This window comes from Harpia harpyja, chromosome 6 (genome assembly GCF_026419915.1).
Source record: "Harpia harpyja isolate bHarHar1 chromosome 6, bHarHar1 primary haplotype, whole genome shotgun sequence".
Lineage (NCBI taxonomy): Eukaryota > Metazoa > Chordata > Aves > Accipitriformes > Accipitridae > Harpia > Harpia harpyja.
Window position 1 is genome coordinate 28,041,931 of NC_068945.1, and position 19,925 is coordinate 28,061,855.

General features: G+C 52.1%; 1 protein-coding gene across 2 annotated transcripts; it reads right to left on the reverse strand.

Annotated features, from left to right (window-relative positions):
• Nucleotides 1-211: 211 nt before the first annotated feature.
• Nucleotides 212-18,097, reverse strand: CBX6 (chromobox 6). 2 transcript variants are annotated; one of them, XM_052789399.1, is made up of 5 exons: nt 17,990-18,097; nt 17,762-17,805; nt 17,511-17,576; nt 17,237-17,303; nt 212-9,093 (listed from the first exon to the last, which is right to left on the reverse strand). In XM_052789399.1, the coding sequence occupies exons 1-5, from the start codon at nt 18,056-18,058 to the stop codon at nt 8,173-8,175; spliced, it is 1,167 nt and encodes a 388-aa protein (XP_052645359.1). In that variant the 5' UTR covers nt 18,059-18,097; the 3' UTR covers nt 212-8,172. The 2 variants fall into 2 exon arrangements, with proteins under 2 accessions (XP_052645359.1, XP_052645358.1); XM_052789398.1 differs by having other exon boundaries at nt 212-9,147.
• Nucleotides 18,098-19,925: the final 1,828 nt, after the last annotated feature.

Sequence of the window (19,925 nt, forward strand, 5' to 3'; positions counted from 1 at the left end):
TGTCAGAGCTTCTCTGTGTCCAGAAGGGTCTGAAGACCCAAACCAGAACTGACCCCCAGTACATAAGAAGGTACTAAGTGTGTTTGCATTTGACCGCAGAGCTGATCGACGCTGGCTTAGGGCAGGCGTTGCAGTATCCCCACCACCAGCTCCGCAGGTCGCTCATAGCCAGAGCAGGTCACAGCCCACCCAAGGAAGAGAAGACAACAGGTTTTGGAATGTAACAATTTATTGGGGTTAATTTTTATTTTTTTTTAATCTTTAACTCCCCATTTCTGGCATTGATACAATATTCAAGAGCAGCAGAAAGAACAAAATGTACAAGAATACAAGAGTAATTAGCACAACCCCCACCCCCAAACCTGGAGCAAACCATTTTCTTGTGGGAAGCGCCAGGGGAAGGGGTGATTCAATCGCCCCTCCAGTGGCTACGCCTCCCACCCATCCGCTCTAGACAGAGTTTAGCCAGCTGGGAACTGGATTAAAAAAAACAAAACAAAACAAAAAACTGAACAAACACTATATTTAAAATGAAAATTGCAAGACAAAAAAAAATATATAGATACAATTCATCCGTGCACAATCCTTAAATGCATTTTTTCAAAATAAAAAAATTACAAGATACATATTTAGGTTTATTTTAAATTAAAAAAAAAAAAATTCACCACCTTCACTCTGTATGCCAAGTGAGGGGAAATAAAGAGACAGATGGGTTGCACCAGAACCATCAGCACTCTAGGAGTTAGGTCTGACCTCCTCTAAGAGAAAGGAGAAGGCTCTGATGCTGCCAAAACTCAAGCACAGGCAGAATCTGAAGCACCCAAGTACCACAGAGCTCAGTGGGGTAACTCGCCTGCTCAAAGTTCAGTATTTGCAGGAATCTGCAGGATTTGAGCCTAAGCTTGGCACTGGGGAAGGTGAAAGGAAGGAACAGATGAGGCGGGCCCCTGTCCTCCACCACCACCGGACAACTTTCTATCCAAAAAAGAAAACAAACAAGTTTTCTTGGGGAAAGTATCCCAAAAGAGAGAGTCCTCTATTCTTAAGGAGCGTACCAGGCTTAATGGCAGGGGAGAGAAGAAGAGGAGGAGAGGATACCAAGTTGATTAGCCTGGGGGAGGCATGGGCACGACAACCTTTTTCTAAAAAAAGTCATCACAATGAGTATTTTTTTGTTGTTGTTGTTCTGTTTGAGAACTTGACCTAAGACTACGTCCCCCTTTGCAGCCGGGGGGCTGGCAGCAGCAGGCTCCCTCCGGGACAGCTAAAGAGCAACCTACCTGCAAAAGAGCAACCCACCCGCTGCTCTGCCCAGAAGGAAACCCTTGGCACCCCCGGAGAGCGGGGCACAGCCGGGGGGCTGCTCACGAGCACGGAAGGGCTCTGCTAGTCCTACGAGGCCCTGAAGCCCCCCCAAAGTGCTTTCACACTCCTGCAGTTTAGTGCAAGCTCTAAGCGCTCAGCTGAAAAAGGAACGAAGTCAAGAACCGGGGCCCTACAAACGGGAAGTAACACTTCAGCTGCTCGTCCCAACCATGCCCCTTCCCTCCCGCCAGATCGATTTTCTGAGCCGCTGCCAAAGCTGGCATCACCCTGATGGCACCTAACTGCTCTTCTGTCACCTTTCTTCCTCCCTACGCCGCAGCACGGTGCTTGCTGCCCTCTTCCCTGCTCCACTCGGCCCGGGAGCGCAGAGGGCATCCCCGCTCCTCCACCCCCGGTGCCGTCTCTGCCGGCACTCTCGGATGGGTGCCTGGAGGGAGAAGGATCGAAGCACAGCGCTCACCTGAGGTGCAGGGACTGTCACCACAAGGACCGTGCTTTCGAACGGTCCTGGAGACATTTTGTTTCCCACCAGAGAAGCTTTAAGGGACAGAAGAGCTGCCAGAGGCAGCCCACGACCACAGGAAGGGCAAACTGACTACACCTCCCTTCACTCCCCGAAGGAGAAATTTAAAGAAAGGGCAAAAGAAGAACTCGGGGCCCTGCAATATCCTTACAGGCGAAGCAGGCAGGACACAGGGCACCTCAGATGCACGATGCAGAACACGTGCGAAGCTGCTGGTGCCAAGGCTGTCGACCCTGCACAGACAAGGGTGCAAACCCCACTAGCCACGTCAGTCTGATGCAGGGCAACATCAAAAGAGGAGAGAAGTAGAGGACGGAAGGGCAAAGGTGAGGACGGAGATAGACTCCAACATCTCCTCCCATCTACACCCCCAAAAAGAAACCATACACATTGCGCTCTGGGGAGGGACCTAAAAAAAAATCAAAGTAAGAAAAGAAAAGAAAGCCACTTCTTTGCTCAACTCCAAAGCATCGATGAAATGAAGATACTTGATGGAGTTACCTAGGGAAGGAAGCACGGACAGGGAAAGGGGGATTTCTGAAGCAATACTCGGTGTTCCTCCGGCTCTGTGCAAACACCGCGGGAGTCGGGCTGCCAGCACCCTCAGCAGGATGGTCCCCTCCACCCCCCACCCCCTCCGCACAGGGGAGACGGAGGCTCAGGGCAGTGACGCAGCTGGCAGAAAGGCCACGGCAAACCAAGAAGGAACAGAACCCAGGAGGCACGGAATCCCCGGCCCCAAATTAACCCTCTACAGCACATCGCCTTCAGAGCAGAGATCAGGAAGGCTGCGCACAGGGTGGTGGGTGAGACAGGGGGAAAGAGGGGAGGGGGGAGGGTTTCTTTTATATTTATATATTTATATATAAAAAGTAAATAAGATCCCAGCTCTTGCACGATTATTGGGCGATTGAAAAATGCAGCAAAAGCAAGCGACATTGGAGTAAAAGGATGCGCCAGGCAAGGAGGAAAAGGTCTTGTCGGAAGGTGGGGAAGAAGGCAAGGGGAAAAAAAAAAAGCAATTAGCCAGACACGCACTCCAGGTTTGTTACACCTCCCTGGGAAGAAGGACCTGCTCCTGAGCAGCCCCACTAATGCCACGACCTGGGGTGGGCAGAAGTGTGGCGGACTCGGGACACCATCCTTCAGCACGGCAACCTCTTTCTGCCAGGAGGTCCCCAGGAAGGCAATCATCTCCAAACGCTGGGAGCTGCCGAAACCTCCTCTACAAAGAGGGGCTGGGAAAGGGAGTGAAATCCCTAGGAAGACTCAGCTCAGAGACAGCTCCTACTTGGTAAAGAGCAGGATTGGTTTTTTTGTTTTGTTTACTTCACAAAATCTCCCTGGGAACTTTGGTAACGGGGAGACGTGGAGAAATGCTCCTTTTCTTTTGAAAACAGAAATTAAGTAGTGGCTCACCACAGCTGAGCCTGCTCGCCACATTCTATTTCTCCATTTTCCATCTCAAAAGGAGCTTGCATCTCATTAGCTTCACGCCTCCCCAGTCCCACTCTGCTCAGCGAGGAGAAAAGAGAGCACAAGACAGGAGGCTGCCACTCCAAGCTGAAGGCTGTGGGAAGCACTGACAGAGCTCGATGGGCAGAGAGAGAAAGAAAAAGTTCCCAAGAGCAGCCCAGGCTATGGGAGGCATCGAGACATCCGTCACCTGCCATTGCAAAGCCAAGGGCACCAGAGAAGTCCAGACAAGAAAAGCTGTCCTAGCATCCCCTGCCTGCCACCTTCTGTTCAGACGCCAACATCTGGTGGCTTCCCTCTTCCCTACAGTCACTCCCACGCACCAGATGAATGCCCAGCAGAGACATCTTGGAAGGGGAAGCCAGCACGCAAGAGCTGCCTCCTCGCTTTGAAGAAACATTCAGGCAACTCGTCCCCACCACCCCCCAGGAAGCTGGAGCAAAAGGCGACAGCCCTACTCGAGCACAGTCCTGTCGAGGTGTTCCTGTCCCCTCCCCACCCCAAAACCTCCAGCATTTGCTGGCCTCAAGACAAGGGTATGCCTCACTCGGCAACACCTTCAGAGCACAGGAGGCAGCTCTCTCATCTGCCTCTGAAGATCCGACTACTGTCAGAGATGGGACGCCAGACTACATACAGATGGGACTCGGTTCTCTGTCCTGATGTGGTGAATCCTATACGGAAAAATGCCACTCTCCACCTGACGCTTCAAGAAGTTAAGAGACCCTAAGGAGGGGAGGCGTATCTGTGTCCCGGGAGATAAGCCCACCGTGTTTAATCCTGCTTGGATACAGGGGAAGGAAAAGAGAAGAGACAGTGACTTGGCAGGAAAGGTACATGCCAACCCCAAATCTTAGCAGCTTGCTGTGCATGCAAAGTAAGTCAACTGTTTCCATGTTGGTGGCCCGATCCACGTTCTGGCAGAACGCGACCAGCCATTTCTGAGGGCCGCTCGGCCAGAAAACCACTTGGAGACTCCACCTTAGCTCACAGGAGAGGTATGGGAGGGAAGGGAACTCACTCCAACACTTGGGAGGCAAGGACGGGAAGGGTTTGTAGACAGGGTTCCTCCAACATGCAACTTGCCTTTTCAGCTCAGAGATTGCTGCTTAGTCCCAGAATGCCTTTCCCTCCAGTTCAAGCAAGCCAAACACCATCCCAGACACACATGCTTCGATACTACAAAATACTCTTTTCTCTAAGGACCATCTAATACCACTACAGTTTGTGCAATCACTGCATTTATTATTCATTTTTAAACTCTCTCTCTCTCTCGCTCTCTCCCTGTAGAAATTTTTTTTAAACTTTTCTTTTTTTATGCAAAACTAATCATTTCACTTTTTCCACTCCATCATAAAATCTCCTCTAAAAACACGACGACAAGAGAACAAACATGGCACAGACACAGAGAATATTTCCCTGTTGTTTTTTTTTTTTCTAGGGGTTATGGGGAAGGGAAGGGGATACTTTCAAAATAAACTCCTCCCTCAATCCCATGCCCTTTTTAAAGGGCATAGATGGATCTTCTTTCCCATCTCCATCTTACAGAGCAAGGGCAAAAATTCAGAAGGAGGAGCATAACCCACGTGAATACGAAGGTAGGTTAGTCAGCCTCAAGTGGCTCGTCCACCTAAGGGAACTTGAGGCTGCTGCTGCCTTCAAGTTAGCAACTCTCTAACTCAAGACAGCACAGGATCCTCATTGCGGATCCAGAGGTTCAGGGTTTGGTTCCCACCTGGTGACCCACCCAGGGAGAGATTTGTCACACAAGCAGTCGAGCTGTGTCTGCAAGCCGGATCATACTCCTTTCTTCCTCCACAAAGAGGATCTACTGCACAAGTTCCTCTGCCGCAACAAGTCCCCTCATCTCCTCGCCACAGGAAGAAGGTCCTCACGGAGTATCCCTACAATGACCCACTGTTTTGCTCTTCACAGACAGTCCCCTTGCTTGTCACTCTGGAGAAAGGCAAAACCCCTTCGATTAAACAATTCCTGCCCCCTGCCCCCAAAGAACACCATACAAGAGACACTGGGGAAAAGAATTCTGCCAAGTGAACACATCTTGGCCAAAACACATCAAGAGTTTCCTATTAAAGTTCCCTTTTATCTCCCACTTAAACACTTCATTATTTTTTTTTTCCAGAACCTCAATACCACGAAACAAAACACATCACCACATACACACCAAACAGTAACTTAACAACCTAAAGTGACTGGCCGGTTTGCATCCACCCCACAAAGAAGCTCCTCTTATCTTGCAGCCGCAGAATAGTTCTTGTTGAGAAGGGGAAAAAAGAAAAAAAAAAAAAAGAAAAAAAAAAGAGAGAAGAATCACCTCGCTATTTCCCTAAGAGCGAGCTTTTCCCTATGCCTACAAACTGCTGATCTTTGAAGCTGCAGTCAAATGGATAGGCTATGCTAAAATAAGGGATCCCTGGGTGTGCCAGGCACAGGAAAGATGCCAAAAAAAAAAAAAAAGACACAAAAAATACAGGCAGGTATTAATACAGACACGCACACAAGTCCAACAAGTTATAGGAAGCCTTAGCTTGGTGAATGGATCGGGGAAGTCTCTTTCTCCCTGCCCCTAGCTTCAGCTGTGAATGCAATTGCATCCCCAAAGAGTCCACTAAGCTCTTTAACCAAGGAAAGAAAAAAAAAAAAAAAAAGAGGTGTGCAAAGGGTGGTGCTAACAGCACCTGGAATCCCCCTCGGACTGTCTGCACAGACACCCAACCACAACTGGTGTGAATTCACTGTGCCCCACGGCTTTGAATACCACCCGCTGCGAGGCAAGGCTTGTGGGGAGGGCAGCAAAGATTTTATTACAGCAACCCAGGCGCTGGAGGCGGGGAAAAGACAAGCTCTGGGCACAGAAGCCCTAATTAAGGTCAGAAGCCGGTCTATCCTTCTACCGCCCTGACGACACCCCTGGGGCAGACAAGCATCACCTCTCTCCCACAAACTGCCTCCCTTCTACCCTCGGACCACTGCAACCACAAAATCACTACTCCGCACGAGAGCACTCCTCGGAGCCAGCAGCTCCCGAGCATCCTCGTGTGGAAGCACCAGAGGGGACAATTCCACTCGTGTTCACCCGCCCAGGGCAGGTTTGTAAGTAGGCGAGCCCTGGCGCGGGAATTTTTTTCCACCCTTTTCACCTCTGCAGCATGTTATGTAGAAGTGACACCGCTCTGCCCCATCCCGAATACCAGGGATAGGGCTGAGAGGTGAGGCTCTCCCACTGATTGATCAGCACCTCTTTTCCTTGCCCCTACAGGCTGAGTCCTGTGCGAGTAGGGGGGAAAGGGAGAGCAAAGGAACAGCATCTCACTGTGAAGCTTAGGACCCACACAGAAATGGAGCAAGCCAGAAACGGCAGGCAAAAGAGAGAGCTTATTTCGGATGTGAACAAGGGGTGGTCAGGGAAAGAGGGAGCCGTGGGTAAATAACAGCAAGCTGTGGTCTCGCTTGCTCCTACTTGCTAGGGGCGATGAGAAGGAATTTCTAGATCAGCTCACAGGAGCTCTGGGGGAAGAGATCCAGCACACATGCACACAATGTGAGAGAGACAGTTATTTCTTATTAGCACCTTTGGTTGACAGTTGTAAGGGCTGTTTCAGATCCTGCAAAGACAGAGGGGAGCCCTCTTCCAGGCCATCCACCACAGGGAAGGGAGAGCAGGAGAGAAGAAAAGAAGCAGGAAGAGCAAACGACCCACCTTAGCATCCATCCCTCCCTCCTTCTGAGGGAGCGGGGGGAAGCAAAAAGGGTCGGGGGAAGCTTACGCGCAAGGCAGGAGACCAGCCTCACCCGGCTGGGGCAGCATCATGCTATCAGCGTATCTTTCCCCAAACTGAAGGATGGATGCATGGCCCGCTCCCACTTCCACCACGGAAAGGCCGGGGAAGGGCATTTCATGCCCTCTCCCCCAAGCAAGTGCAAGTGATGAACACCAGGAGGAAGATCTGGGCCAGAAGCAGACTCCCCTTTTCTTCCCTTCCCCCTGCAGAGCTGAGCAAGTTGGAAGATGCAGGAGAAGAAGAGGGACCAGGGCACCTGAAAGCACCCATACAACTGCCAAGGTAGCACCAATAGTCAAAGGAAAGGGGAAGCCAATATGGAGGCGTATGCCGCGTGGGGCACGCCCCACCACCCCAGCTTTGTCTCCAGCACCTTCCAGGCATGATGCTTCACCTGCCCCTCTCCCCCTCACTCTGGGGGCATCTGGATCAGCAACTGCCACGAGGACAGCAGAGGAGAGTGCAGAGCGAGGCCGCAGGCCAGGAAGGATAGCAGGATCGGAGTCACGGCAAGAGGGAAACATAGGAATGAAAGAGACTGCATGCACACTGTGGGAGAAGGCTTGGGGGGGGTGTGGGCAAGGGCTCCAATCCTCTTACATCCTCCCCCTTCAAGGGTCTGGAGCTCCTCTTCACTTTTTGTCAAAGATGGAAGGGGAAGGAAGAGGAAGAGCACCTTCCCCACGACCCCCACAGGCACACAGACACACGCTCTCCCATCCCTCATCCCCAAAGGCTCCACCGCCCATTGGACAACACCACATTCAAGGACAAACAACCACTTCCCAGCCCCACCACGACCCTCCCTGCCTCCTCCCAGCGGCAGCGACACCCAGGAACGGCGGGTGCCCCCGCTCCCCCCCACTGACATGCTCCAGCCTCCAGGCAAGAGGGAGCAGGCAGGGGGAAAGGAGGAGGAAGGGTGGTAGTGAGGGCAGAGGGACAGCCAAGGGGAGAAGGAGAGAACTAAGGACAGCCATTCGCACCACAACTTCTCGCAGGTAGAGCTCCCCCCATGCCCCTGGAGCGGGGGGACCTGGCTGCTCACTTGCTGCCTCCGCCGCCGCCGCCGCCCGCCGCCACCTTCTCAAAATCCTCCGCGTTGCAGAACTCCTTGATGGTGACGGTGAGGAGGTTGCTGGTGACATCCGTGACCACCACGTTAGAGCAAGGGGACATCTCGGGACGCCAGTCGCCGGCCTCCTGCTCCGGGTCAGAAGATGAGAGGGACAAGGAGGGTGTCTGCCCCCCACTGCATCCTCCTGGGGGAGAACGCTTGCTGGTGGCGGCTGACTCGGGTGGAATCGAGAGGTCGAGGACCTCTGACTCGCGCCAGTCGGGGATGGCTGGGCTGAGGGTCTCGGGCAGCAGCTTCGGAGGGGAATCATCGGGGTCGGAGGAGGAGTGGGGGGCAGGCGATGGGCAGCCGGAGGAGCTGGAGCTGGGGGCATCATAGGGGGTGGAGCTCATAATGAGCCCACAGGAGGCTGCCTGGGAGCCTTCGGCCTCCCCTTTGCCCTCCAGAGAGGGGGCAGGCGCAGCAGACGGCTTATTGTAGAGCGAAAAGGCACCGAACTTCATGTGGCGGATCTGGGTACGGAGGACACTCTCGCTGAACTTTTTGCTCTTGCCAATGACACGGTTTCGGGACGGGATCTTGGGCCGAGCCAGGCCCCCGGCCCCGTTGGCTGGCTTCCCACCTTTGTCAATGACTTTGAGGTTGAGGATGATGCGGCTGCGCTTGGGCTCGCGGGGTTTCACCTTACGGTTGATGATGCGGACGGTCTCCGAGAAGGGCGAGACGGGAGGACGGATGCCAGCCCCGCCACCCACGCTCCCACCGTTCTGGGGGTCTGGACGGGGCAGGGGTCTCCGGGACATGCGGTGGCATCGCCGGATGTCTTTCTTGAGCCGGTGCACTGCAGCGCTGGAGTGGAGCTTGGGAGAGGAGGTGCTAGAACCAGGCTTGACAGAAAAGTGTACATCCCCAATGTGGAGGGCCTCCGCTTGGGCCCGAGCCTGCGGTGGTGGGGAGAGAGAAAAAAAAAACAGGGTCAGAGAGGCAACCTAGGTGCAGCCAAATCTCAAATTGGGCATCGCTAACATCAGGACACGCGCTTACCAGCATTGCCATGTCACGTTTATACCCACATTAATGACAAGCACACGTACACACCTATGGACTATTGATAGCTATGGCGCAGCCCCATACAAGCACAGGGCACTGTCTATATCCTTTTTGGGCAAATTACTCCCTAGGCTGTGCCCCTGTTGGCACGTGCTTTCCCCAAGAGGAAATTGCGACCCTCCAGCCATGTTTTAGGATTACAGTTAATGGTTCCCAAGGCCCCCTCAGTCATGACCAGCCAACATACACAACCCTCCACTGCCAGCCAAACAACCAAGCGTCCTCCTAGGCGTTGGGGCTGTTAGTGCTGAGTTAGCATCCAAAATTACGTACAAGTCCCAAGACAGGAGACTGTATCAGGTCCTCTGTGAAATGAGCACAAGACAAGGGGGAGATGAAGAGTAATGCATCCAGTTTGCTCTTCCCTTCCCACAATCAGACTCATCTGCTCTGGAAAGCATGGTAGAAGAGGGTCTTGAGGAACACAACTGGAGGCGGGTGAGAGTGGTCTGTTGGAGCTGTCTTAACTAAACACAAGAAATGCAGAGATCTGAAGCTTAATTTTAACTAGATACCACAAGCAAGTTGTTTATCCTTATTCTGCTGTGGCAGCAAGGCCCAGTGTTTAAAGCCAGAGACTAGGCCAGCTGGAACTCAAGTCAAGTTTAACTGCATGACCAAAGAAGAGATTGCCTTGTCCGTTTGAACACCACACTTGTTTGAAACGTACTAACGAAACAGAGCAGGAGCAGCACCAGTTCAACTGCTCGGTGTCAGCCTTCCCTGAGAGCCAGAGCAGGGGAACAAGACTTTTAAGCTCTTCTGGAGCTTGGAGATAGTGCCAAAACCTGCCTTGGTTCACGTACCAGAGACAGGAACGTTTTCTGGCAGCAGGAACAACAGTTTCATTGGTAAATTGAGGCAGTACGACCCAAAGACCCTGTGGGCATAGAAACCCAGAGCATATTCTTACACCACGCCTTGTCAGAGCACAGTTGCTTGTAGAGCTCAGCCTCCCACCTGCACCCCACTCCTTGCCCAAACAAACCCCCTTCCTTATTCCCTCTCAGCAGCGGTCACAGGCAGAAGTCACCCAGGCCTGGAGGGGACAGGCGAGCCACCCCTCCCATTGCCCATCTAGTGAGCAGCTTCCCCCACCTCGTGGGCACGACAAGAACTGCAGCGCTAGAAGAAGACAGCTGCTTTTCCTCCCCAACTTTTCCATCCCGTTGCCCCCTAGCCAACATCGGGATGGCTTCTTGCCAGCTAAGAGCTTAAGCACTCCAACACCATCTCCTTTGTCACCCTGCAGGCTCTGCCTCCTACCAGAGAAACGCCTGGGGAAAAAAAACCGTGCGTGTGAAGGCAGGAATCTAACAGATCGAAGCGAGGGGCCCAGGCCAGCTCTTGCACAATAAGCTCAAAGCCCTGGCCCTACATCCCCAGAGCTTTGCTGTCACCCCAGTGCCCCTCTTCTACCGTCGAGATCCCCACGGGAACTTCAGAAGATCCTGAATGAGCAGAGAATAGAGACGCAAAGACATTTTGTTCCTCCCTGGCTAATGTTAGATGATCATGCCCTTCAATATTACTTGTATCCTGGCTTTAAAAGGACTACAAAGATGAGGCCTCCTTCCCTGGTTGTTATGTGAACACACAGACCGGAGGCTCATCTGAACCAGGGACTCTAGGCTTTGTATTAGCCAACTGACAAAGAAACAGGGACGAGTAATACAACTGCCAAGGCAGGCACAGACACTCTCCACGTTAACCCTGGGCTGTAACAGGGCTGTTTCACCTAGCTAGAGGGAAGCATCCCCAGCACAGACAAACCCAACACATCCTGCTATAGCAGGAAGCATCCCAGTGTCCAGCTAGTTTCTCTTTGCTCAGCCTCGTGCCTTACTCCATGCCTTAAACTGTTCAGAAAACAAATAGGTAGACACAGTTCCTGTCCCAGGCATCCTACAGGCTGGAGCACAGCAGCAGCACCAGACGAACTCCCTGCACCACATATCAACTCTCCCCACCCCATCCTACTGATCCACAACTTAGAGACCCCGCAGACCCCGTCAGGAGGTCACAGGCAGAGACAGACGCACATCTAGGGCTGTGCTTGCTCCCTCTCTTCACAGGTCCCTCTGAAGCAGACGGTAAACACCAGGACAAGCTACAGTTTGCTTTCTGACATTACATACCAGCACAGCCTGGATTAACAACTTTATTCTTCCTTTCCCCCCTCCTTCCCATCACAGCCAGCCCTTCCAGCATTGCTGCTCTTGTGCTTTGGGCTTCTCGCCAATTTACCACTGTTCAGCTGAGAGCAAAGTGCAACACAATGTCCGGTTCCAAAACACAGGACAGGGAAGCCAGACAGAGGGTACAGACAGAAACGCCAGTAAAAATCCTTGATCCACAGCTTCAGCGGATAGACACAGGCATCCTTCAGGGCTTCCTGGGCTGCCAACGCCGCATGTCTTCTAGATGAATTCTCTACCCTGTAATCATGCCCCCTCTGTGCCACTCTGCTCAGAGTCGAGTCTAATTGCCGCCTGCCCACAGTGCTGCCTTCCATCACCCACATGAGAAAAAAGGCGGCCTCCCCCGAGTCTGGGGGAAGCAGTCACAAACACCCACAGTTGCCTTATACACCCCAAAATTCCTCAGCAAAGCTTCCCATCAACCACATTAAATGAAAAGCTATAATGCTGGGATGGTCACTGCCCAGCCACTTCCATAGTCCTGCTGATTTTAGTTGCTCAGCCCGTGCACGTTAATCAGCTCCTGTCCTGTTTTGACAGAGAGACCTGTCTTGGTTTTGTGCTTACACAGCAGCTAGCACAGAGCCCTGGTCCATGGCTAGGACTTTTCCAGTGTGCCAGAACCAGTAGGTCTCCTTCACTTGCTACGTGTCTACGTTTCCATTTAGTTCTGGGGCACTTCCTCAAGTTTAAAGCTGTTTCTAACTCATGTTTCAGCTCTCTGCATTTATTAAATTACAGTTTCAGTAGTCTCCGGGTAGACTACACACAGCATCAATCTCTTTGGCCAGATTATTAAGAGAGAGGGTAAGCTGGGACCCAACACTCCTCCCCTGGTACTACACTGCTATCCCCAGTGGCCAGCTTCCACACAAGTTCCAAAGAGCAATATGCAAATATTCAGCTTACCTCGAGCTTGTTTTTCCAGGTAAGGTTTCAAGAAAAATAGTATCAGATGCTTTATCTAAGACCAGCCCCCAGAGCCCTCTCACTTGCAAAGCTCAGTATTCCTACCACAGGATCAGGTTTATTCAGGCATCAACTACACGAACTCAAGTCTCTTCCCTGCAGAGGACAGCACATTTTCTGGGCTCTCCTTCTCCTGCTTCCAACTTCACATTAAGTAACTTGCTACTTCTGGTTTGGAGAGGACTCAGCATTCAGTTTTATCTGTTGGAAACGCACTTCTCCCTGCTACGGATCCATTACTCGATCACACTTATGAGCCGTATGAGCATAAGGTCTTCGAAAAAACAAACCCGTTTAATCCTTTCAGCTCTGTCACCACAGTTTGCTACTTAACTCAGAAGTTTTCCAAATGGAAACTGCCTCTCTGAGTTTTGCTGTTTTCACCCGCAGGATTTGCTCACTGCCAAAGAGGTACTCAGCATGTATACGAAGTAATTCACTCTCTGCTTACAGCTCAGCCTACATCAGGATGCAGCTTCTGGAGGCTTGCTGCAGTGCTCTGTCACGAGAGCAAGCCAATTGCTAGGATTGCTTCCCTTCCCCCTCTTCCCTTTTGGGATATGTATCACCTTTATTTAGCTTGTACAGCTCTCCCTCATTGCCCCTGGGAACTAGTATAGCTCCCCTGTTCCCTACTATTTCTGAATAAATGTCCCTTGAGGCCCAGCAAGCATATTTGTTCATTCATTCCCTTAACGCACTGAAGCACACAAGCACGTACATGGACACGTGCTTAGAAAAGCCTTTCTTACCTGATTTGTATCAAAACCTCTGCAATTTGGAAGAAAAAAAAAAAAAGACAAAAAAAGACCTTGTAAGGCAACGGATTTCTAGTTAATTATTTCAAAATCAAGTCATTTCCAGTAGTGCTGCTGCACCATAGTAGCAGTACTCTCTCATAAATTACTGGTTCTGCTTTGTCTTTTATTCTCCACCTGCATTCCCACAGTCCTTGCTCCAAACAGCATTCGCAAGAGCTCTTCTTTCCCCTTTTTGGCTGCCATTCTGCCTTTTTATCGCCCTCTTTCTTCTGCAGTCTTCCAAGTGACAAGGCAACAGCAAGCCAGTTCATAGCACAGTTCTCCCAAGCAACACTGCCATAAACTAAAGTTTCCCTACTGGATGGGGAACAAAATGCTACAAAGGGGAACGGTCTGTTTTCAAACCACTCAGGGATAATTTACGAACAGGGAGGAGATCAAAAGAAACCCAACTCCAACTTTAGAGTTCAAGGAAGGGCAAAGCGACAGAACACCACGCTGCTCGGCCCCTTCTCCCCCCACAAACCCCCACCCACTAAGGCTCTCCTTTACTCTCCCTTACTTCTTCCTTCCCATTAACCTTCTCCAGTCTTTTCACCTTAGTATTTACAGCCACTCCGACTAGGGGGCTTTGCTAGCCACCCACTGAGCTTGCAAACCGGGCTCTGTCTCTTAATAGCACTTGCTAGACTTTATTAGATTAGTTGGTGAGATTTGCATTCCACACAGCGCAGTGCTGAGGGAAAAGCAAAATAAAAAGAGCAAACCGAGCCGGGGAAAAAAGGAATATCACTATAGCACGCACTACATCTCTTTCTAACCTTGCACCAGCTTCCATTCTGACCTACAGCTGAAGGGCCTGTCCTCAAAGACGACTTCTGCCAGACACCTAAGTAGTAAGGTAAGAGCTTTACGTGCATTTCAGGCCAAGGACTCCACTTCCCATGCACTCAGCACAAAGCTTGCAGCATACCAGCAGCCTCCCAAGAATTACAACCTCCCGCCAAGCTTGATCTCAGCTGTGGGAAAGTTTGCCCCTAGTATGCAGAGGATAAAGACCCATTTCCTGCCCAAAACTTTGCAGCTGAAGTTTGCAGGGGTCACTTTCAACACCGGCCATCTTGATAGCGATATTACAAAGCCTGGACTGTAATTTCCCTTTGCAGTCTGATCGAAAGGGCAAGTGTTAGCTCTCAGCAACAGGAGCCTGGCTTACAAAGGCAGCAGGTGGCCGAAGATGCAGCTTTTCAAAGCTTTTCCAAAGGCGTGGGCCACTAACCTGCTGGAATGCTTTCTGCAAATCCCCCTGGGTGCCTATCTGCAGCTTTTGAGAACTAATCCCAGGACAAACCTAGCCCCAGCTGCAAACTACAACACCCACACAAGCCAGGGGACTGAGCGGCATATCAGGACACTTACTTCAATGCCTTACTGGAGACTCAGAAGCCTAAGTTTAATGAAAAATCCTAGCAAGCCGCTGAGTCGAGGGCAGACTAGTCTACCAAAGCAGTCCTAGGTCAGACTCCTGCTTAAACATCACTGCATCCAGGCCTAATCTGTTCAGTTAACAGATCAAAAAGAATATTGTTCTAACTGCCAACTCCAAAGGCTCCCTCTGGGATGCAAGAATCAAATTTCTTCCCCTGCTTCCGAAATTCTCACTGGCAAGAGATTCTGCAGCTGAAAGAACCGAAAACATCGTTAGCGATGCACGAGGCAGGACCAAATCCCACTCCTCCCACAGCGGCACCAGTGCTGCAGGGCTAAGCAGTGGTCAAGCCCGCATCTTCGGCAGGTCAGAAGAATTGACCGAGATGCACACAACGCAAACTATCATCGTCTCCATCACATTTCCAGCCACAGCTAGTGGGTTTGCCTGAACAGAACTCAAATAAGTTCAGATAGGGCTAGCTGAGATAGAGTTACTTCTTGCTGCCTGGCCTAGGGTGTTATTTTTAGGGTAGGATCTGAAGTCACAGAAAAACGGCAAGTCAGAGCACTAACAGCTTCACCAGCTCCGTTCCCCAGAGCTGCAAACCAAGCGGCAGTGGTAGCACTCTGCCCTGCCAGCCTCTCCCACAACGTGGCACCAGCCTTCAGGAGAGCTCATCTCGCTCCCTATCGCGATCCATCTTCTACAAAGTACCAAGCCAGCTCTGCAAGCCTACAGGTTTTCAGTAGTGTTTGAATAGCTGGCAGAAGGAAGGTGTGCCACAGAAACGTGTCAGGGATGTGAGCTGGTGAATAATTCAGGTTCCAAGTTTAGGAGGGTTTTAAAGGGCAAGGGGAGAAGAGGAGGAATGAGTGGATTTTATTTTTGAGTTTGGGGGTTGGTTTTGTTTTTTTAAATGAGTGAAAAATTGACAATGGATTTTGCCGTATCACATTCAGAATCAAAAAGAAACTGATTACACACAGTAACGTTAAAAGCACAGCATAGACACTTCTCTACCACTCTGAACAACGTCAGGTGTTACAAACACCAGTATTTTTTAATTCAAGCAGAGAACTATTTTAAGCTGGTGGTTTCCCTTTAAGCGTTCCTCTGCATTGTTGGAAACCTAAACACAAGGGTTTCATTTAATGCATGACTGCCAGAAAGAGAAAAACCAACTAGTCTAGTTTCCCTGAATAAAGCGTAAGAGGTGGTACATATCAGTTATGTTTGCAGTTCTCAGTCTGCAGATACAGAAAACTGTTTGCAGAAAAACAGGCAGTGAGGGAGAAGGACAGTTCCATCAGCAGGACTTTTCGAGGATTACCAGGGTCCCCTGGGTTTTACTCAGGGCATCAGAATACGCCTGTTCCTGCATTTCTTCTGTGTGCTTCGTTATGTCCTCTTAAAGCAGAGGAGGGGTGACAGCCTAGCCCCCACCACTCTTTCTGGTGCTCATACAGTTAAAGTGCTGCGCTGACTTGAATAAAGCTCCTACTGCTGTCAGGCAAAGAAAAGTATTAACCTGTTTCACAGATGGGGAAACATGCACAAAGGCTAAATGACTTGCCCAAAGCCATAGGATGACTTAGTGATAGCGATGCCCTACCACAGGGTCCGCCCTGGCTGTTCCAGGGCTTTATCAAAACCAGGGAAGCTGTGAACTCGCTCGTCTGTCTTAATTGTACAAAAGTGTGTTGTTTCTACATTCATTTGTAGTCTGATATTGAGATAGTTGGAGAGGAAGGGGGGCAGGAGGGGAGCAAAGTGAGGAGTTTTGTCTGTAAACTAATAAATCCACAGAGCTCACGCAGCAGTCACGCAGCTACCAGATTCCTTAATTAAAAAAAGAAAGAAAAAAAATTGGAGGGGGACTGCACTAGGGAAACCTTCCTCGTTCTTCACTGCAAGCAAGCAGAGATGCTACAACACCACCTTCTTGCAGAGGTGCTGGGTCTATCAGAGGGGAACTGGAAACTTCAGCTGCTATCCTACGCAGAGGTGAAACACTCCTCCCCTCACCCCCCCCCAAAAAAAGCGAAACAAGCCTACAGTTTACAGATCAAAACATGAACCCTTCACAAAACTCCCGTGGAGCACCTACGCCCTGAAACACAATCGGAGGAGCACAAGTGGCAGCGGGATTCCCGCCACAGCTGCCTGATGGCTCAGCACGCTGCTAAGTTGCAGGGCACGGGCTGGATGGAGTAGGCTGCTGAAGAAAGAGGGAGCGGGGCTGGCTAGCTCTCCACTGCGGCAGCAGAAGGCCGTAAAGAGGGAGAGGGTATTGGAAAAAGAGACTGCAGCCTCACCGTGCACATCTGCGTGTGCCGACCGTCCTGCTGGGGCACCCGTTGCACGCACACACATTCTCCCCTCACACGCTACTGCGTCCCTGCCCCCCCCCCCCCCCACTTTCCTGTCGGGTTGTCCCCGCATTCCCAGAGCCAGGCGGCCAGCACAAGTCACTTGAAAGTCCAGCCTTTCCAAGGGCACGCACCAGCGAGATTTGAGAGATGTTTGGCTAGGCCCAAGTTATTTAAATAAGAGTTACCTTCAGGAGAAAAGTTTTAGGCTTAGGTCCTCTCTTCTTGGGCCCATACAGCTCACGCTCTCGTTCCCTTTAGGGAGTCAAATTTGTCAAGAAGTTAAAACTTTTCCCAAAGGGAGAAATAGAAGCATACAAGTTTAAAGAAAAAAAAAAGAGAAAGAAAAAGGAAGAAAAAAGGAAAAAAAAAAAAAAGAGCCTGGACGCCCTTTCCCGCGCACCCACCCCAAGCCAAACCTGCTGCAGCCCCCCCAGCCCGGGGCGGGGGATGAACACTCACTTCTGCTCGAAGGCGGCGATGAGGCGGGAGTCCAGGATGTTCTCCTCGGGTTCCCAGGTGCTGTACCTGCCGGGGGCACGGGCAGCGGAGGGGGATAAGCGGAGGGGGATAAGCGGAGGGGGTTAGAGCCCAACCCCCCCCCCCACACCCCCATCCCATCCCATCCCGTCCCCCCTCCCCAAACCCCCCACAGCCCCGGGGGCCGACCCCCTCAGGGCGGCGGGTTCCCCCCCGCGACGGGATGCACTCACTTGATGGCCCAGCCTTTCCATTTCACCAGGTACTCGATGCGCCCCTGCAACACACACACACACACACACACACACACACGGGGGTGTGAGGGGGGGTGTGTGAGGCGGGGGCCCGGCGAACGGCTCGGCCGGGGCCCGGCAGTGAGGAGCTGGGGCGGGAGAAGGGGGCTGTCCGGCGGCCGCCCCCCCCCCCTTTCCACTCCACTCCCACAGCGGTCGGTCCCTCACCTTTCGGATGCGCCGCTTGATGATGGACTCGGCGGCGAAGACGCGCTCCCCCACTGCAGACAGCTCCATCTTGCTCCTCAGCGGCGGCGGCGCCCACAGCCCATAATAATCCCGCCCGCCCGCGCCGCCCCGCCCCCCCCTCCCTACCCGCCGCCCCGCCCTCCTCGTGCCGCCGCCGGCTCGCGCACGCCCGCGCGCCCCCTCCCGCCGCGGCCGCGCGTGACCCTCCCCCCCCCGCCCCGATGGAGGGGGGGGGGCGGTTGCTAAGGGAAGGGGGGTCGCGCGCAAGCGCCGGCCCTTAAAGGGGCCGCGCAGGCGGGTGGTGTGAGAACGGGGGTTCCGCCATCGACCCCCCCCCCCAACCCTCCCGCCTCCGTGAGGGGAGACCCGCCATTCCCCCCCGCACCGGCCCGGGGAACGGTGTTGGGGGGCAAAGGGAGCAGCGACGGGGTCGGGAAGCCCGCCTGCCGCAACCCCTGGGCATGGCGGCGGTGCTGCTGCGCCTCCGCTGCTTCAGCCCCTTCCCGCCCGAACGGGTTTTTTTGGGGTTTTTTTTTTTCTGTTTTTTAACTTAAAACAATGGCGGCAGCGGGGGCCGCGCAGCCTCCTCTCCTCCGTCTGTACACGCAAGATGCACCATCACCTCGCTCCGTCACCCACCTCTAGCCGGCGGGGTGGTACCGGGGGGGGGGTAAGTGGGGAAGCAGGCAGTCTTAAAAGTACCTACCAAAGCAAAAAACTAGCAATAAAGGCGTTTAAATCCTTCCCCCCCCCCGCCTTTCTCTTTCCTTTTGGCTGGTACTTGTACGTGCCCTCATTTTTGAGCCAGTATAAGGTACTGCAAGGTAAATGGGCCAAGCATGCTACATAAACCTTAAAAAAAAAAAAAAAAATAGAAAAATGTTAAGTCACTTAAAGGAATTCCCTGCCCTGAGTATTACTGCAAAATCCTATTTAATTTGCAGTGTGCTTTACACTCTCTTGCAGGTGCTAAAAAGACAGAAAGAAAAAACCTCAGTCAAAAAAAAATCATTCTCTGTGATTCAAAATGGAAGCTCACAGCCCTGCAGCCATCTTCACGTGGAGCTCACCGTCCTCCTCCGTTACCTGGAGGTACCCCCAGCACAGCAGAACAGCATATTCTCCCGCTTCGGCTCCATTTTTAGGGCGAGGAGGGGGTGCATTTCAGAATTATACCCTCTGGAAAAAAGGGGAGCTGCGCTGAGGGCCGTAGGCAACGACCAACTTGGTTTTGCTGCTTTTTCGACGCACCATGACCACACCAGCACCCCTCTGCTACCCGCTCTCCAGCCAGCCTGGCAGGGAGCACCCACAGCCCTCTGGCCTTTGCTAACCCTGTCTCCATTTGCATTCGTCTCCCCTTTTTCCACCTCTGGCTCAGAATTTCCACCCAGGAGGAGGATATTCTGGAAATGGCTATATTTATCAGTACTAGCAGGGATGGATTTCCCAAAGTCAAGGTGGGCAGGTAGGAGAACGAGGGTTTTCCTCGCTGCCTGCGATTCAGGCAAGATCTGTCACGGCGTTTTCTTCTTTTTCACCTTAGCAGCTGAAACGTTGCAGCCACCACAGGCACTCAGACCAGAGGAAAAGTGACTCAAGAGAGGACGCATTCTCCACCGCCCTGTCCTCATTCGAAGTGAGGGGGTGGATGGAGAGGCTGCTGAATGCTGACGGAGACGGCAAACGCCAAGTCACACGGACCCTGGTTCAGGAGATGTGAACAATTCAGAGAACAAGGTGTTTCTGTGGTCAGGGACTGAACCGCAGTGTACTTCACCACTGATAATTCTGCATTTAGGTCATATCACTCGCCTCCAGAATAGGCTGCAAGAGGCCCTTTTTCAGGTATTTACCATGACAGGCCAACCGAGAACAAAACCCCAGACAGATCACTCAAGACTTTCACCTAGGA

Bases quoted from the DNA above. Each gene is read 5' to 3' on its own strand.
- CBX6 (XM_052789398.1), bottom strand. From the start codon at position 18,058: ATGGAGCTGTCTGCAGTGGGGGAGCGCGTCTTCGCCGCCGAGTCCATC. The intron at 17,577-17,761 runs GTGAGTGCATCC...TGCCCCCGGCAG, and splicing joins TGGAAAGGCTGGGCCATCAA to GTACAGCACCTGGGAACCCG. The intron at 17,304-17,510 runs GTGAGTGTTCAT...GACTCCCTAAAG, and splicing joins ATCGCCGCCTTCGAGCAGAA to GGAACGAGAGCGTGAGCTGT.